This window comes from Muscardinus avellanarius (genome assembly GCF_963383645.1).
Source record: "Muscardinus avellanarius genome assembly, chromosome: 18".
Taxonomy (NCBI): domain Eukaryota; kingdom Metazoa; phylum Chordata; class Mammalia; order Rodentia; family Gliridae; genus Muscardinus; species Muscardinus avellanarius.
In genome coordinates this window covers 5,472,386-5,491,731 of record NC_137804.1, presented here as the reverse complement: position 1 = coordinate 5,491,731, position 19,346 = coordinate 5,472,386, and the positions used below count along the sequence as shown (strand labels likewise).

The following is a 19,346-nucleotide window of genomic DNA, read 5'->3' as shown; positions in this document are numbered from 1 at the left end:
GAATACTCTGCCACCATCCATCCCATATTTTCTTTGTCCGTGGATAGGTACGTAGGCTGTTTCCATATCTTGGCCATTGCAGAAAACTCTGCCGCGAACATGGTGACATTAATCTCACCAGACAGGGAGGTATCGCGGCTTGAATCTTCTGGGGATCACTCTCTTCCTGAACACAAATGTGCAAACACTAATCTCTCTGGGTTAGCCTCAGACATTCCTTTTATCTCCATATTACTGTAAACAAGCTTCTGGGAAGCCAGATTAGAGAAAATCCTGTTTCTGTCCACTGTGGATTTTCTTTAGGTAGACAAACCGTGCATTACCCTACAGCATATGCTTGTCTTAGACTTTGTTAGTTTATTGTACAAAGTTGATTCTAATAAAATATTCAAGGCATAAGCCAGGCGTGGTGGCGCACGCTTGTAATCCCAGCATTCAGGAGGCTGAGACAAAAGGTTCGCGGTTCAAGGCCAGCCCCAGCTAGAGGCCCTTTGCAACTCAGACCCTGTTTTAAAGAATAAAAAATAGGGCTGAGGGTGTAGCTCAGAGGTAGAATGCCCCTGGGTTCCATCCCAAGTACCTCCAAAACATGTATATACACATGTATTCAAGAATGTATTTTTTTTTTTTTTACATTGGAGCACAGGAGTCTGAAAACTATAGATTGTGGCCCAACAATGTCCTGCTTGTCTTGGGTAAGCTCCGTTGTGCTAGAACACAGCCAGGCCTTTGTATAGTTATTTCTGGCTTCTTTGCGATTAAGGTGGCAAAGGTGAGCTAGTGCCGTGGAGGCCCAGTGGCCTACAAGCCATAAAGTATTTTCTATCTGTTGCAGCAAAGTTTGCTAAACCTTCAATACTAGAGGAGTATTCAGAGATTGAAGCATCGTTGTTACTACGAACTGTGACTTTTGAATGGTTTTGGTTTTATGAGAGCTGGTTTCTCCTAAACTGCATGAAAAAATTGTATGAAAATTGACGACAATTTATAACTAGACTTGACGGGAGAAGAGAGCGTGTGCCTAGAGTGTACTGGGTGATTGGTATCCGATTTCTTAAAAATTAAAGGCCATTAAAATTCATTATACATTAATTCATTAATGCCGAGAAGACAGCTAATGAGGCAAACATAAAAAATTAGTGTCACATGCTTCTGACTTAACTAGGCAGTGAGGATTTGTTACGTTCATTCAGCGGGCATTACCTTCCTTGATAGTCGCTATAATAATTGTGAATTTTAATTAGTTTTCACATTAAAAAATCAATCTACTTGCGATTTCACTTCTTGCAGATCAATAAGTCCTAAGCCAGCCGGTGCTTGCAAAGAAGCCTCATATTTCTTGTATTAATAGATGTAGTTCTACGTCTTAAAAGCAAACGTTTAATCATATAATTTCTCTGTCACAGAACTTTAGCAGTTAAATGCGGGTGCTTCATCGCCCCGTGCCGGGGGAACAGTTAAAATGCACATGACCTAATGTGTGGTTCTTTTTTTTTTTTCTTAACAGGCTTGTGGAGGAAAGCAAATTGATCCCACTCATTTTTGAAGTAATTCTGGTAAGAAAATATGCTTTGAATTCTAGTGTATTTAAAAATTGTAAAGCCTGGGACCAAGCTGTGTGCTCGGCCTTTGAACTCGCTGTGCCCCCGGGTTGGCCGTTCTTTCTACTCTGCTGACCTCGGACCTCCACTTTCCCATCTGCAGAGATGTCTTGGAGACGCTGTTGAGTGGCCTGCCCTTTGACAAGTCATTTGCATTTTCACTTCTATTGAATTACACAGTACCCTTGTCTGATAGCTTAGAACACCTGATGGGAGGCTCGTTTGTGGGGAGAGGGCAGTGTTTGCTCCTGTATCGAAGTGGACTTGTTTATCTACTCAGTCTAAACCTCACCGGGTAGGGTAGCCGAGTAGTGGTACGCCCACAGCCGAGTAGTGGTACACACCCACAGCCGAGTAGTGGTACACGCCCACAGCCGAGTAGTGGTACACACCCGCAGCCGAGTAGTGGTACGCCCACAGCCGAGTAGTGGTACGCCCACAGCCGAGTAGTGGTACATACCCACAGCCGAGTAGTGGTACGCCCACAGCCGAGTAGTGGTACGCCCATAGCCGAGTAGTGGTACACACCCACAGCCGAGTAGTGGTACGCCCATAGCCGAGTAGTGGTACGCTCATGGGCAGAAAGCTCAACTTAAACCGTTCGTCTCCATTCCTAGAGAAAATGACCCTGGATATATCTTAAACAAAAACGACCTGCTGAGTTTATAAAAGCTCTCATCTGTGGCTCCTTAAACGAGGAAGAAAGTGGGGTTCAGAGTTGGCTTTCTTCGCCTGAGAATCCCTGTTGAGATCCCTCAAAGATGAGCACATTGGGTTGGAATTGGAGTTGGTGCTCACAGCAGCCGGCGCCCTGGGCCAAGGAAAGGTTCTCGTGTACTGAGTTCACTGAGAACTTGACCTGCCTAGCTCCTTGATGGCCCAGGATGCAGGGGGACCCTCCTTGAGCCAGGTCAGCCAGGCCAGAGCGCAGGGAGAGTCCAGCAACCACGCACGCGAGACGGAGGTCTTAACCGCCTTCAGATGTCAACGTACAGTTTTCTCGTGGGCGATCGTGACTGAGGTTAAGACTTCACTTTTCCCTAGCTCCAGACCACTCCTCTCTTTTGGGAGAGCTGACTGAGTGTCTTGGTTCATTCATGCTGCTAACAACTTCCCATGCTGGCTAATTTGCAGAGGCCAGAGGCTCGGCACAGCTCTGAAGCTGGCCGCTTCAGGGGGCACGTGCCAGCCTTTGGTGGGTTGGGGGGACATTCTTGCTGCATCCTCCCGGAGGAGGAGGTGGGAGGACAAGAGAGCTTGGTAACTGATCCCTCCCTGGAGGGAGGAAGGGGCTCCTCTGGCTTAAACATCATGCCAAGGCCCCGTTCTCAGTACCGTCCCAGCGGCCACACTTGAAGTTTGGAGGGGTCACTGTGAACCCATAGCACTTTGGAAGAGGAGTGTAGGGGTGAGTGTGGTTTGTCTTTCCAAAGCATGGCTTGGCTCTGGTGGCCAGAGGAAGGAACTGCCCCGCTGTATAGACTACAGGTTAGATCCCGGATTAAACTGCTTGAATACTGCATGGGGTCTTGGAGGCAGTATCAGGAGGAGGGGTGGAGGAGTGTGAGCAAGCCTGGCCAGTGGGGCGATCTGAAGGTTTTGGCAAGTGGCTCGCCGACCCTCACACCTTCCAAGGATGCGCCAGACTTGTTATGCAGCTGGGTTTGATTCGGAGGACAGTGGGTGTAGGACACGGTTTTGAGTCTGACCACGCGGTTGGGCCCAAGACAAGAAGGTAAGCTCTCCAAACAGCTGTGTTGGGCGTGCCTCTGGAGGGAGACCGGGGAAGCGGTGTTCTAGGACTGGAGGAGGCGGTGCCTGGCAGATGCCACTCACCGTTCTGCAGGGCCGAGCGAGGGCTCCTGACCGTCGAGGTGCGCTCAGCCCCGCAGGATGACAGAAGGTCTCGTATCTCCTCGAGATCTGAAAGCTGGTAGAGAAGTCTCCCTGGTGGGTTACCTGATTCATCTCTGCTCCCTGCTTCATAGTTTGCCCTAACAATGCGTTATTGAGTGTTTTATTGACTAATGCCACAATTCACACCCTCGCCTTCCTGTCGTGGTGTGGAAGGGCACGAGTTAGAGACGTCCCTTTTCCAGGTCAGTGTAGCCGGCCCTAAGCCCTGTGTCCTATTAGACATGTCTGAGATGGCGTTCCTGCTCTGCGCTAACCAGAAAGCCCCATGGCAGGTTTCTGGTAGGATATTTCAGTAACAATAATACCAAACACCAGAGAGACTGACCCTGCTGCTAAAATGCGAAGAATAGAAGAAGAATTTGAAGGCTCTGTTTTCAGGGGGTGTCACTTTGATGTCCTTTAAAAACATTATTAAATTCTTCTTCTTCTCTCGGCTCCTTGAGTTAAACAAGCGGCTTTTTCCTCTGTATAGATGCATACCTTGTGAATTATCGCCTGTCCTTTTAAATTTTTTGTGAGAGCTATATATAAAACAGTATTTTATTGATTCTGTGAATCACACATTTCAGATTTTAACATTTCTGAGACGGAGACGTGCTTTCCAACTCGGCGGCATTTTACAGTCGCTCTCAGCCAGGTGACCTGGCTGTCATTGCCTTCACCAATTCATTTCACTTTTATTTCCCTTCTTAGAAATGCCCGAGAGTGATATCTTGTAAAACTGTGTCTGAATAAGTCTAAAGGAGCCCTTTCCATAAAAGAATATAAAAATTCTAAGTGATGAGAAGCCATGTCATAGTTTAATTGGCAACATTTTTCTTTCTCAGCTCTTGATAAAATAACGGTGCATCTTGGCACGGATGGGCTCCCGGAGTCTAGGAAGCGCTGTGTGCCGTGCCTGAGCTCACTGTCTGAGTCGGAGGCCTCGGCGCTGCCTGACGCGCGTGCGGCGGCTCCTAGCAGAGATCTGATGAGGGCGAGGTGTAATGAGAGCGCGTTGGCGGCTCCTGCTGCCTTCTCGCCGTCCATTAACAGAACGAGGCTGCCCTCGGCGCGTCCAGGGCCGGTCGGCTGTGAACTCCCGAGGACTTGCTCCCCTCCTCTCAGCCCATGGCTGTTTACGTTTGATGTGTCTGACTTCTCTGTCGATTCTAAATCTGGCCTTGTCAGTTCTCTCTGCCAACGTTCCCCGTGTGCTGTGCCTTTACCAGCAGCGCACCTTCTCCTCAGCGTCTTGTTACGGGCGGCCCATCTCTTGTTGTGGGAGGGAGTGCCCGGCAGGAAGGAGTGGATGCCAGATCTGCAGGCCTGTCTCTAGAGCGGCCTGGTAGCATCTCAGGAAGATCTGGCGTTCCCAGAGTTGTATGGAGTCCAAGGACGGGTTCGAACTGCTCATAGCTCGTTAAAAACATTTGGTGTGGGACGGGAGGATTGCATGTTCGAGGCCACCCTTAGCAACTTATCAAGACCCTCAGCTACATAGCAAGACCTTGTTTTGCAATACAAAGGGCTGGGGTTGTAGCTTAGAGGTAGAATGCCCCTCAGCTTAAGTCCTAGTACCAAAATAAGGTTACTTGGGGAAAAAGGTAAAAGCAGCGTCCAACTGTACCTGCCTGCCCGTGGGCACAGTGTCAGGTGGCTGAAGTGCAGGTTTTCTCACCAGCGCCGGCAGGAGCGGGGTGTGAACACGTCTCTGGGTAAAAGCTCTAACAGAGACGTCTAAGTCAGGATCCCGGGGCAGGAGTGACAGCTGCTGAGGGGCGTCTCCCAGAGATGCCCCTTGAAGGGGGCCTTGCGGGTAAAGGAGCTGGCTTGAAGGGGAGGACACACGAGCACCCGAGGTGATCGCAAACCTGTCCGAGCATATGGAGCAGAGACGGTGGCCGGTGGCCAGGGATGAGGCTGGAGGATGTTTCAGGTGCAACCCTGCAGGGCTCTGTACTGTGGCTGTTTGAGATTTGTTTTGGTTTGCAAATAATTTATGCCCTTGAAAATCAGATGATATCTTCTGCTTGAAACAGTCTCCAAGACGCGCTATGTGGCAGGAGGTCTGTATATGAGGAGGTGTACCTATCCATTGGCCGCCGACTTGGTTGGCACTTGGGGAGAGTCAGGCTTGAAACTCAAGGGTCTACTCCTTCCCAGCCAGAGGATGGAACAGTGAAGGCTTCGAGTCTTCATTGTTGAGGTTTTAGAGGTCAAAGGGCCTGTGGGGCAGGGGGCATGAACAACAGCTGCTCTCAGAGGTCTGACCCAAAGCCCCAGGTCCCAGCGTTGATCGGGGGATGGAGCGGGCAGTGTAGGCTCTGCTGTTGGGGTCAGCTGACCACGTACCCAAGGTCGCCATGCTTGGGAGCCGGCGCTGCTTCCCGCAGGCCCACGTGCGTTAGGGCTTCGTGTTTATTGGCAGCGCCAGGCAGCTGTGCTGGGCAGGGGCCCGAGGATCAGGCTGCCTGTCTGTGTCGGGCAAAACTGAATTGCTTTGCAGTGCACTCCTAGTCTTCTGACTCGAGGCACCGAGGCAGGCTGGATCTGCTTTGTAAGCGCAGGTTCTTTGAGAATGTGCGCTATCAGAAGGGTCCGGCGACTCGGCGTCGAGGTGCTGAATTGCCAGGCGAGCCGGATGGAGAATGCCCCCATACCAGTTTCCAATAGAAGTCGCTTTAGAGCGTGCCATACATGTGAATTTGGATGTGCCAGCCCTGGAGTGTTGCTGTAACTTTAATCTCTGATTTTATTGCCGTGGTTGATGCGTGGGCTACTTCAATAGATCATTTTAATGCCAAGTAATAGAGGCGAACTCTATTTTATTGGGGCAAAAAATCTTTATTCATGGCAGATTTTCCAATATGTGCCAAAATAGTGCTGTCATGATGTTTTATGTGTCTGTTCCAAAGCAAACAATTGAAGCACAATTTCAGTGGCAAATGTTAGCGATAAAAATGTGATTAGCAACACACTCGTTTGACAATTAGATTCTGACAATTCTGGAGGGGTGGCAGTCGAAGCCACTTCAGTAAATGTTCCCCGTCTCTTTACGGGCCCTCGGAACCTACAGGATGTAGTCGCTGAGACGTTAAGGCAGTGTGGACTCGCAGCTCCTGCGCAGTTAGGGAATGTTTTCAGTCCTGTGCATTCACCCCTCGTTTAAAACTCCTTTGCTCTACTTGGGCTGGCAGTTCAGGTAGGTAGTGTGAATTGGTTCTTAGAGTGTACGTCAGCAGATTTTACATTGTGTGCGTGGTGCTAGGGATTGAACCCAGGAGCGTCCTACCTCTGAGCTACGCCTTTAGCTCTCATTTTTATTTGGAAACGGGGTCTTACTAGGTTGCTAAGAGCCCTGCAACCCAAGTTTCTGGGGCTGGCTTCGAGCCTGCAATCCTCCTGTCTCGGCCTCCCAAGTACTAGGATTAAAGGCATGTGCCACCATGTCTGGCTAACAGATTTCTTCCTAGAATCTGCATGCTTGGATCCATGATGCCTTTCACAAGATTCTGCTGTGTACATGGGAAAATATTTAAAAAATAGCGAGATTTGACTAAAATTTCAAAATGCTTGATTGAGGAAGACAGTTCCGATTTTATGCAAAGCATACCTGTTAAGTGCTGGAGCTGGGTCTCATTCTTGAGCCTATGTGTGTACACACTCAGGGCCTTAGTAACTTGTAGAATAGAGCTGTAGAGCAAGTTTTTATCATAGACAAAGATGAGCTTGTATACAGTTAACATCCTATTAAAGTGTGTGCTGTGGTTTTTTCCCATTAACATAGGTTTGCACAGATCCAGTCTTGGTAGCTTGTGTCATAAATATATAATTGGGAAACTATATATTTGGGTACAATCTGCTGATACCTGATTGAATAAAGTTGATCTTATAGAAATTGCACAAATGTCCAATCGGCACCAGGTTAGCTGAATAAATTTGCTAAATATATTAGCAAACTTGGCCTAATGCATAACTTGTTTCTGCATAATTAGCCTCACTGGTTAGAAAGAAAACAGCCTTTATTAAGATTAAAAACCACTAGTATACCCAATGGGGAGGCTAAAATAGAGCCTAGCACGCCTGGGCTGTTCTCAAGGCGCACACCGCAAACGCGTTGCTCATGGCTTTTCCCGAGTTGAGTGGAACCTTGAGTCTTACTATCACTGTAGTTAGGATCTGAAACGCCCCCAAAGGCCCATGTGCTAAAGGTTTGATCCTGGCTGTGGTGCTTTGGGGAGGTGGTGGGACCTTTAAGGGGCAGGGCCCAGGAGGAAGGTCATTGGGGGAGTGGCCTTGAAGGAGGATGTGGGTAACACCCCTTCCCAGCTGTCAGGAGGAGAGCGGCTACCTCTCCATGGGCCCACAGGCAACGGGGCTGGGCAGCCTGTCAGAAAACTATGAAACCCTGCGTCAAAATCTTTCCTCCTCTTAAGGTAACTTACCTCAGGCATTTGTTACAGTGATGGAAAGCTGACTTACACAACCATCTTCATTCTTGTTTCTTGACTCGATCTAAATCCTGGGCTTTGTTTTCCGGGGAAAAAAGTTCCTGTTCTCCCTTTTTTCCCCCTTAAAGTGTCAGAAAGCATAGGAGACAAGTAGGTGAGTCAGAAGATGGTAAGTAATGCGTAAGTATGGACTCTCCGGAAACGCACGGTCACTGGCCACTCATTACCTGGGTTTCAGGCTTGGGTTAAAAAGTAGAATGCGTGCGGTGTGGACAGGCATTGGGTAGTGCCATTGGTCCAAGACTATTTGGAGCACTTTGATAAACATAACCTGATAATCAAATGACTCAGGGCAAATGCAAAGAAGTATTGTGTGTGCATGTATGTCTCTACCATTTTGAACTCCTTTAAAATGTATGACTATAATGCACCAATAACAAATTATTGGAAGGGACTCATGTAAAAATAGTGACACCTTCTCCGTGTAAGACCACAATTACATTTTTCTAAAAATTCTTCAATGCAGTGTCCCATAAAGTTATGAACAAAACAGAGAATACCTACTTTTTTTTGTGTGTGTGTGGTACTGGGGATGGAACCCAGGGGCCTTCTATCTCCAGGATACACTCCCAGACCTATTTTATATTTTATTTGGAAACAGGGTCTCCTAAGCCAGCTGAGGCTGGCTTCGAACCTGCGCCATCCTCCTGTCTCCACCTCCCAAGCTCGGGGGTGACAAGCGTGCGCCCCCACGCTCGACAGAGTGTACCTACTTTTTAAGAAAGCAGAAATGTCACTGAAAAGTTGCTAGTTTTGATTAAATGCAGCAGCAAACATCCCTTGGCATTTGCCTTTGATGGTCTTTGCCCTTTTTTTTTTTTTTTTTTTTTGATGAGTAAGGAAAACAATTTATGCACTTACTCAGAGCCGCAAAGGATGTTCAGACTGAGCCAGGAAATTTGGGGCCCTAATTCAGCTGGCAGATTTATGGTGAAAGCGGAGCTATTTAAACAGCTCCGGCAAGTGGAGCCGCGTTTTGGATTCATTAAGGCACCAAAGTGGTTGAAGGACAGGACTGCAAATCCAGGGGAGGGCAAGTTGCCACACACAAGTTTTAGGTTTGCAGCAACAAAATACTTTGGGAACAAAGCCATGTATTTGTATGAAGTTTAAAAAGTACAGGAATGTCTGAGGTGCCATGCGAAGGCTGATCGCGGCTTCATTTCCATCCCATACAAACACTTTAAACTTTTCTCTTTCCACGTCTTGTATTAGTGATGCTGTGGTTTATATCTATATTACATATCATTAACAAGTTATTTGCAACTTTGCCTTTTAGCTTTTATGCCAGACTTAAAAGCGACTTATGCACCACCGTTAGAGCGCAAGTGTCTGAACTTGGCTGTACACCGTCTCAGTTACTTGGTACCTTCATATTTTCATGCAGCTCTGTAGCATCCTTTCAGCATGGAGAACTCCGTCGAGCGTGTCTTAGGAGGCAAGGCTAACGGCGGTGAACTCTCAGCTTTGGCCGGCCAGGAAGTCGTGTCTCCATTTCTGTATTCTTTGCTGGAATTTTGGTTTTCTTTTAGCACAATGACTGTATTGTCTCACTTTCTCCTGACCTGCAGTTTCTGCTGAGAAATCCACTGCTCAGTGGCTCATGACACAACTGGTTTCCTCCTCTTCCTGTTTTTTCTCCTCCCACCTTCTTTTGGATCAGTTGAATATTTTCCTTTTTAGTGGCAGAAGTAGAGTGTATAGTATACATCCTTGAATTGTCCCAGCCTGCCTGCTGTATGAAGACAATTGCCTTGAGGTAAGAGTGACCTTCAAATTACTTTCAAAGTCCCCAAGAGCTCGTTGGGTGGACAGGGAAGACCCAGATCAAATGAGCAGTCTTGAATTCTCACCGTGCTGTGATTGACTAAACCAACTAAGCGCACAGGAGGAGAGGCAAGGCTCCGGGCCAGCCGGCACCCGCAGGCGAAGCAGGATGGAGCATCTGAACTCTGGGGAATGACCTACTCTCCTCTGCCCTCCCTCTCTCTGGCACACCAGCCTTTAAGGCTGGAATTTGAGAAAGAGGGTCTGCAGTGGGGAAGTATCTTGGACCCATAACATTTCTTTTTTTTAATTCAGAAAGACAGTACACTGTGCCCCTGCTGTGCTGTGGAGCTATCTGCTTTTTCCTCTGCGTGGTGACAGGAACGGTGGGCTCAGGACTCCTGCCAAGCAGGCGTTCAGAGGGTCACATCCCTTTTGTGTGTCCCTCTGACATCCTAGAGCAAAGCCTTCAACTCAGGGTGTGGCTAGGGTGCAGGGATCCTGGCCGTGACTGGTCTCAGGCAGCTGCAGGGTGCACTCTCCCCCATGGCTGCAGGCGCTCACACACAGCATCCTTGGTCCATGTTCACTGGGGTCTTGGCCCCAGGGGGGAGGCACTGTCCGCCTACAATGTCCAGCCTGGGCGAGGGGTGAAGAGAGGGGAATCTGGCCGTAGGTAACATAGCGTATATGACTTGATTGTGCGTTGGAGACAGCTAAGTGGTGGCACCAGTTCCTGGAGGGGTCTGCAGACACAGCCTGCTCTTGAGGAAAAGTAGAGGTTGTGTGTGCTGTGGAGCAGCCCGGGGTGTGTGTGTGTGTGTGTGTGTGTGTGTGTGTGTGTGTGACCGCGTGCATGCACACATGTGCATGACCACAGGTAAAAGGACAGTGCTGATCACGGTCCTGCAGTCTCTTTGACCTACACACACAGATCCCGCCCCCCTTTTTTGTGTGTGTGAAAATAGAAAATTCAAATCATAGTAACTTTGTCTTTAAGTTCAATGTAAGCTTATTTTTAAAACTTATAAAAGCATACTTGTTGGTGCACCGTAGAGACCCTGGACGGTTTTCTTTGCTGCGCAAAACTTTAATGCCATCCCATTCTTGTATCAATTTCCTGAGCTTTGGGGTGGGGGGTCTTGAGGAAGTTTCTTACCAGTGCCTCTGTGTTGGAGTGATGGTTCTGTGCCCTCCCTAGAATATAATCTTTAACGATTAGTGTGCAAGTTTACTTGTTTACGTTCTGAAATTTGATTTGAATTGCATTTTACAAAGGGTTGCGCCCTCGGAGCTCACCGTGAGCCCGATGACGTGTGTGCGTGCCTTCTCCCGTGGGGGCTTTGGTCTCTCGTCCCTCCTCGTTTTCCTTTGTAACTTGGCACCGCTCCCTGGCACCTGTCTGCCCAAGAGCTCAGGGGCCCTCTCGGCCATCTCGAGGATGTGCGCGCACCTTTACCCGTTCATCCCCGATGGGAACGTGGATTGGTTGTGTTTCTTGGCTACAGTTAACAGGCGTGCCGGCATCACTGTGACAAGCGGATTTCATCTCCTTGGGATGTGTTGCTGGGTCATATGGCAGGTCTGTTTTTAGTTTGGGGGAATCTTCCTACTGTTTTCCATGGTGACTGTGATAACTTATATTTCTCCCAACAGTGTACAAGACTCTCTTTCCCGTACATCCTTATCCGCATTTACTTGCTGAGTCTTTGATAAGTGATTCTGACTAGAGTGAGATGATGCCTTGCTTTAGTTTGGATTTGCATTTCCCGGACACCTAATGATCTTGAGCACCTTTTCACTTTTAGATGTTTTACTCACTTTCTCAGATTGGTTACTGTTAATTACTGGGTGTGCTTGGTGAGTTTTCATAAGTTTTCTTTGTGTATTTGAAACCCATTGCTTACTTTGTGGGATTTCGAATTTGGCACGTGTCTATGATAAAGATCAATTTTAATGAGACTGTCGTTCCGGTCTTCCCGGCTGCTTTTCCCCTCCATCTGTCCTAGGTTGAAGGAACAGGTACAGTCCTCAGTTGGTGTATTTCTTCTCACATATCCTGGTTTAGAACTGTTGTTGCTACACTATTGGGTTCATGCAAATTACTAATTTATTTCATTAACTTTTCTAATATTTTTCTCTATCGACTTTGGTTTACAAAGTTAGAAAACAGTCATGGGTTCAGGGCTGGCTCTTGTTATAATCTTATTCCAATCTCTTCTCCTATAGGCATTCTTTTTTTCTTTTTCTTTATTTTTGCAGTACTAGGAATTGAACCTAGAGGCATTCTACCTCTGAGCTACACCCTATTTCCATTTCCCAGTTTTTATTTTGAAACAGGATCTCACTGAGTTACAAAGGGCCTCACTTAAATAGTAGCTGAGGCTGCCTACAAGCTGCAATTCTCTGGTCTCAGCCTCCTTTTTTTTTTTTTTTTTTTTTTTGTGATACTGGGGATGGAACCCAGGAGCTTTCTACCTCTGGGCTACACTCCCAGACCTATTTTTATATTTTATTAAACAGGGTCTCACTAAGTAGCTGAGAGCCTAACTAAGTAGCTGAGGCTGGCTTCGAACCTGTGCAATTGTCCTGCCTCAGCCTCCTAAGTGCGGGGATTACAAGCATGTGCCACCATGTCCGGCTTCAGCCTCCCATTCTTTTAAATGAGAGGCTTCCCTAATTGTCTGGAAAAGACTCAATCAGGATTTGTCCAGAGATCCCTTTAGTTAGTGAATTGGGATTCCAAACAAGATTTCCTAGTTTTACCTTCATGATGTTTTTTAGAAACAGGCACACTTTGGAACAAAATTTAAAACACTACCTGTTGAGCTGGGCGCAGTGGTGCACGCTTGTAATCCCAGCATTCGGGAGGCTGACACTGGAGGATCATGGTTCGCTCACAGCCTCAGCTACTTAGGCCCTTCGCAACTCAGAGACCCCGTTTCAAAATAAAGCATAAAATAGGGCTGGGGGTGTGGCTCGGAGGCAAAATGCCCCTGGGTTCCATCCCCAGACCCGCAAAAAAAAAAAAAAAAAAAGCTACCTGTACATGTGACAGGCGCTTGCACGCTCTGCAGAGGAGAGCGAGCCCAGTCTCTTCTGTCTCCCTCTGGCATCCTCCATTTGTGTGCCCCATGACACATGCCATGCCCTCGGCTCACATCTCTGGCTGTGCAGCATCCTGCTGGAAGCAAGCCACCCCGCAGACTAGGCAGGACTAAGCCAGCGCTCCGTGCATGATGAAGTCCATGAGAGCGGGAGGGCGGGTGCAGGGCTGAAGCTGGAGGCGGCGAGTCAGGGGAGGGAGGGAGGGAGGGCTGCACCTGCACACCGAGAGTGCCTGGTCCTGGTGCCCTCGAAGGCCGCTACTGAAGGAGCCGCCTGGGTGACGCTCTCTCTGGCAGGTGATATGTTACTGCTAAATGAGGCTGTAATTACGGCATAATGCTTTCCTTCTGAATATAAATGGAAGACAAAGTATTCAAGTCCCCGAGTGCTTGCTGCTTGATTGTGGGATGGGTGAGATTTTAGATGATCCATCTCTTCTTATTCATCCCACAGGGACTCATCGTGGAAAATTAATGGGACTTATTTGTGCTTGCAAATCAAATTGCCATAAAAGGTTATTTCAATACATAGAGGCAAAATCATAATAAAATAATTTAGTAAAAATGGGAGCTAAGAGTATGCTTAATGGAACATGATTAGATTTCATTTTCCGACTGTTTCCATCATTAAAGCTCCATTATCTTTCCTGAGACCTCATTTAGGCTTCCTGCCACCTCGCCGCTCCGGGGCATTTCTCGGGCACATATAGGAGCCCCCGAGTTCCATTAAAAAACGAAAATAGCTAACCATATTCTGTTCTTTCATTTCTGCTATTTGATAGCTGTGTCTCACTTACAGAATGCCTTACATTCTCTTCCTCACTCCATCTCTTGAAAGCCCCACATACCATTATCTAAGAGCAGGCATCAGAAGGAAGCTTGAATCTCGAGCTGAAAACAAAACCAAGTCCCATCTCTGCCGGGCGGGGCCCTGCGGGTTCTTCCGTGTTCATCGGGTTAGACCTTCACCTGCACGCACGTCCACAGAGAAGGCACACTCTGGAGATACGAACAGTCAGTAAAGTGTTAGCCCTTCACATTTTGCAGAACTCGACAGATCGAAACAATCCACATGCTTTTAAAAAATTTCCAGAAAGCACTGCCCCTTCGTTGAATATAAGCTAGGGAGAGGGTGCTGAGCTGCTCTGCCAGAGAGCGGGCGAGCCTCGTTCCTCAAGGCTCAGTGTGAAGTCGGTGCACAAAGGCCCATGGGGCAATGTGGACATGGGAAGGGAGGCGGGGGTCAGATCACACCTTGTAGAGAAGGGGTGAGGGGCCCCCGAGGAGTTGGTGGGAACCCCAGGACCGTCACGCCCGGCCCAGCTGCACTCTTGGACTCGGCCAAAGTTGTGAAAATGAGGGGTGGTCCAGGGTTGTTGGGGGCTGGAGTGTGGCTCGTTGGTCGATTGGCCTGTTTGATTTGACTCTGATTCCAATCAGAGTCTGATTGGAAGAGACTCTGGGCCTGCTGGCTCATACTGAAGTGTGGATTTGAGTGATCTTTGCCCTAGTCCATAATTGAAGATGACTCTGTAAAATTGTTTTATCTGAATTTAATCACAAGCTTTGAAATTATCATTTGGCATTGCTTAACCACATTCAAATGTCATCCCCGTAAATTCTTTCCCGGGGATAATTTGGAAAGATGCAGCCTTGGGTTTAGTTAGCATCAAAGGGCGTTTGCACAGGGAAGGACCTAGGGGTCAGGCCTGCGGCCCCAGTCAGTCACGTCCCACTGGGCGGCATCTCTGCATCTGTTGGCAGCAGCATTTCTCCCTGCTGCTTGGATCCATCCATCTCTCCACCCATCCATCCCTCCATCCGTCCGTCCATCTCTACATCCATCCCTGTTGAGCTCCCAGCCATGCACCGGGGCGAGGCAGCCGATGGAGAGTGAGGCGCTGCAGGGGCAAGGCCTGCGTCAGGCTGAGCCCGGGCGCACTTGTCCTGCTTGAGCCCACTTTTCTTCTCTACTGCTCCGTAACGCTCCCCAGAACCCTGGGTTTACGTGAGCTGCCCGCCGGTTCCCTCAAGGTCCCCCACAGGATTTGCCACCACGCCTGGCTTATGTATTAAGTAGAGAAATACATGAACTTATCACTTACTGTAGATGTTATTCAAAAGTAAGTATGTATGGATCGAAAACTCTTAAAGGCTCTTTTTAACTTTTGGACATTGTTATGCCTGTTAAGTAACAACTTCTAGGTATATAGGGCCAGCTGCTGAATTGGCAACGATTTCTGAATGCTTAGTAAACTTCTGGAAGGAGGCTCGCACTAGCCAACTCTGAGCAAGATCTGTCCTATTGACTGAACTCGGGCATTCTACCTCTGATCTACCCGAGCTCTATCTTTACTTTGAAATTGTCTTCGCCAGGTTGACGAGAGCCTCAGTATCTGCTGAGGCTGTCCTCGAACCTGCGATCCTCCTCTCAGCCTCCCAGGTACCGGGATTACAAGTGTGTGCCACCACACCCGCTCTTGCATTACTCTAACTTCTTGGGGGCGGTGGGCACCGGGCGCTGTGCCTTGTCCCTGAGGCAGGGCTGAGTGCCAATCCTGCCCACAGGGTCCCGGGCACTGGGCAAAGCCTGCTGTACCCACGGAGGTACCGCAGCTGTACCCCCCCCCACAAGAAGGGCGACCTTCCTCCCTTACCAGTGTCAGGAAGCAGCGTGTCACCTGAACTTCAGTTATTTTTATTTTTTATTTTTTGGTGGTACTGGGGTTCCTGGAAGCCTTCTACCTCCGGGCTACACTCCCAGACCTATTTTTTTATATTTTTATTTGGAAACAGGGTCTCCTAAGCCAGTGTGGCTGGCTGGCTTCAAACCTGTGCCATCCTTCTGTCTCCGCCTCCCAAGCACGGGGATTACAAGCGTGCGCCACCACGCCCGCTGAACTTCGGTGATTTTAGTTTGAGACCAGTCATTGTTACTTTGGACGGTGAGGTCTGCGAGGCGGCGGCTGTGGCCGAGAGAACTGCACGCCAGGCTGCGCACCTGCTTGTCCTTTGTCGTCCCTCTGCCGGGCCAGTTCTGAGGGCAGGGTGTGGCGGATCTGGACAGTCTGCGGGTTCCTGGCCGACACCTGAAGGGCCCAGCCCGTCCCCAGGGGGGCGGGCGCTGGGCACTGGCAGCTGGCAGCCTCCCTTTGCCTCTGCTGTGGGGTTCTCCTCCTGAGCAGCCTTGGCTGAGCCTCCGTGGAGGCTTAGCCCTTACTGGGAGCTGGAGGACCAACTGGGGCTTCCTACTAGACGGCTGAACAGGAAGGCCAGGCGACAGTTACCTGCCAGAGGGGCATCCACGACACACTCGATCGCGGCCCGCCGAGGGATGGCCCTCCGGAGGCGAGCTCGACATACTGATGGGCGAATGGTACCGGTCCAGCCGGATCCTCCATGTCCCGCTAGCTGGGACGTGCCGCTAATCATAACCAGTACCGGCCGCTGCACGACGTGTCTGTCAGTCATATTTAAAGATCTGAATTCCCTTTCCACGTGTCTTTAATCAGGCAGAGGGAGTCCTTCAAAAGGGACATACTGCCATCCCTGCAGACCCTGGGGGCGCACACCAGACATTTTCTGGCTCCAGATGAGAGAGAAGTGGTGTTGAGGTCTCCCTCGAGCCCCGAGCCCCCCGACTGTGGATGGAGGAGCTGGCCCAGCCACTTCGACCAGCCTGGCAGATGCCTGGTGGGGTTTCCCGCCTCAGCTGACCCAGACGGTCCCATCTGACCCCCAGCCCTGCCCTTGGTTCTCAGGGGTGTGTATGTGTGGTGCGTGGGTTGATTTTAACGATGCCAATGTGTTTCCCTTGAATTTGGCCCGGTGGTCTGCGGCCTTCTCTCCCCTAGGCTCCAAGGCACAGGGAAGCTTCCAAAACCAGGATGGGTGACCTCTCTGAGACTGAAAACACCAAGCTGCAGTGGTTTCTTCCATCCGTGACTCTTGCGGCCTCTCCCTTTTCCTGGGCTTGATTTGTTGGTACTAGGAATTAAACCCAGCTCCCCTTTTTTAAATTATTTTAAAACAGGGTCTCGCTGAGTTGCTAAGGCTGGTCTTGAACCTGTAATCCTTCTGTCTGTCTCCCAAGTACTGGATTACAAGCGTGCACCACCATGGTTTTTTTTGTTTGTTTTGTGGTACTGGGGTGGAACCCAGGGGGGCTTTTCTTACCTCTGAGCTATACTCCCAGACCTCTTTTATACTTTATTTAGAAACGGGGTCTCACTAAGTTGCTGAGATCCTCACTAAGTAGCTGAGGCTGGCTTCGAACCTGTAGGATCCTCCTGTCTCAGCCTCCCAAGCGCTGGGATTACAAGCGTGTGCCACCATGCCTGGCTAACCACTTTTTAAAAAATTGTTTTATTTAAAATGAGCTGGGGTTGTAGCTCAGAGGTAGAATGTCCCTGGGTTTAATGCCCAGGAACAATAAATAAGTAAAAAATAGTGTGCAATCAATTTGAAATTTACAACATGACATTATAGGATTCATTATAATAGAATACATGCTATATATTCATAGCAAAATAATTATTGTAATGAAAGATTAACATGTCAGTTATCTGGCACCGTCTCCTAATTGACAAACACAGCTAAAATCTTGTTTAGCTGGGGTGTAGTTCTTTGGTGTAGAGCAGGTGTGGCCTACCATTGTTCCCTATTTCTGTGTACTGTGTGTGATACTGCAGTTGGAACTCAGGGACATCTACCTCTGAGCCACACCCCTAGCCCTATTTTTCTTCATTTTGAAACAGGCTCTCACTTGAGTTGCAGAGGGCCTCACTAAGTAGCTGAGGCTGGCCGTGAACCCGTGATCCTCCTGTCTCAGCCTCCCACATGCTGGGATGACAAGTGTGCGCCACCACGCCCGGCTTGACCTTTGGATTTTTAATAGATTCCTCATAGAAACGACACCGTGAACCGTTGATCTTCCGTGTGCAGTGTTAGCACTTAGTGCACTCTCGGGTCCGTGCCTGTTGTGATAAAAGGCACATCTCCTCCTTTTAGCCCGAATAATATTCCATTGTTTAGATCCCATTTTCTTTTCATTGACCCATGGACAGACTTGTGAGTTTTTCTCCCTCCTGGCTGTTGTGAATGAGCTTTCCAGGTGAGACCCTCGAAGTCGTTCAGTGGCACTCACGTGAGATGCTGGACGAAGGGCCGGCCCATCATCCTGGTGAGGCCGCCGTGGAAGGCCGGCCATTTCTCCCCGGCATCTCCTTGCCGTGCCTCGGTGCTCCACAGCTGTCCTCCAGTCCTCCATCGGTGCTCACGTGGAGGCAGGGAGGGGCCAGCTCTTCAGGGTCCAGTGGGTGCTGTTTGATTTTCTGGAGCTTTATTTTTTTTTTCTTTTGTGGTCCTGGGAATTGAACCCAGGGGTATTATTCTATTTCTAAGCTACACCCCCAACCCTATTTTGTTTTTTCTTTGTGTGGTATTGGGGATGGAGCCCAGGGGCATTCTACCTCCAAGCTACACCCCTGCCCTTTTTTTTTAATTTTTTTTTGAAACAAGGTCTCAGTTGCAGAGGGCCTCACTTAAGTCGCTGAGGCTGGCCATGAACTGTGATCCTCCTGTCTCAGCCTCCCAAATGCTGGGATTACAAGCGTGCGCCACCATGCCCGGCCCTCGTTTGTTCTTGTTTTGAAACCGCATCTCCCTAGGCCGATGAGTCTCAGGACCGGAGAGGACGGGCTCAGCGCTGCCAGGCCTGCGCCCTGGCTTGGTCTGAAGGCCCACTGTGAGTCATGGCCTGTTTCTCCCTGCAAGTGTGAGGGCGCCACTGTATGCAGTCCTCATTTTATTAATGAGCCCTGAGAACTGGGGGAGAGAAAAGGACATCCGGATTTTCACAGCTTCTGTTACTGTCCTTTCTTCCTGGAAATCGGGCACAAATTGGGGGAGGAGAAGAGGCTGTCCCCGAGGAGCGGCTCTGATGACAGGCTTTGAGACTCGTCCCTCCTGTCCAGCCCCAGCCCGCCGTCTTTGACCCCCGCCTCGCGCCCCTTATCTTGGACGCCAGCTTGGCGGGCGAGCCCACGAGGGGCTCTGGCCCACTTAGCTGCTCTCTCGTTTCTCCCTTTGTATAATCCTCCGCGCCCGCTTTACCAAGGCGGTTATGATGCTCCTTTTTGAGTGCATAATTTATCCCTTGTAGGCTAATATGGTTGTGAACAAGAACAAATTTTGTTAAAGTTGCTCTGAGAGATGAAATGGCTTGATACGAGTTAATAGAAGTGTGCTGGACTCACACTTAGGCCCTCGCAGCTGCCCTTCACAAGTGCTTAGCAGGCTTTGCAAGGACGTTAGGATCTCGTCCGCAGCACCAGCTCTGTTCCCCGCGAGAACCCCGACCTCGTCTCGAGCGGGAACAGTTCCTCTGCTCTCTAATCTTCCTTGCCTGTGCAAATTAGAAGCGCAGGTACCTAGAAGAGAAAAAGCAAATGAAGATATTT

General features: G+C 49.2%; 1 protein-coding gene across 1 annotated transcript in view; it reads left to right on the top strand.

Moving 5' to 3' along the window:
* Nucleotides 1-19,346, top strand: part of ULK4 (unc-51 like kinase 4) — a gene marked incomplete at both ends in the record, with an annotated part of 268,478 nt that overhangs the window by 130,994 nt on the left and 118,138 nt on the right. The window contains one exon of the mRNA XM_080715872.1: nucleotides 1,508-1,556. Coding sequence (XP_080571998.1) covers nucleotides 1,508-1,556 — 49 coding nt within the window. The remainder of the gene's footprint in view (nucleotides 1-1,507; nucleotides 1,557-19,346) is intronic.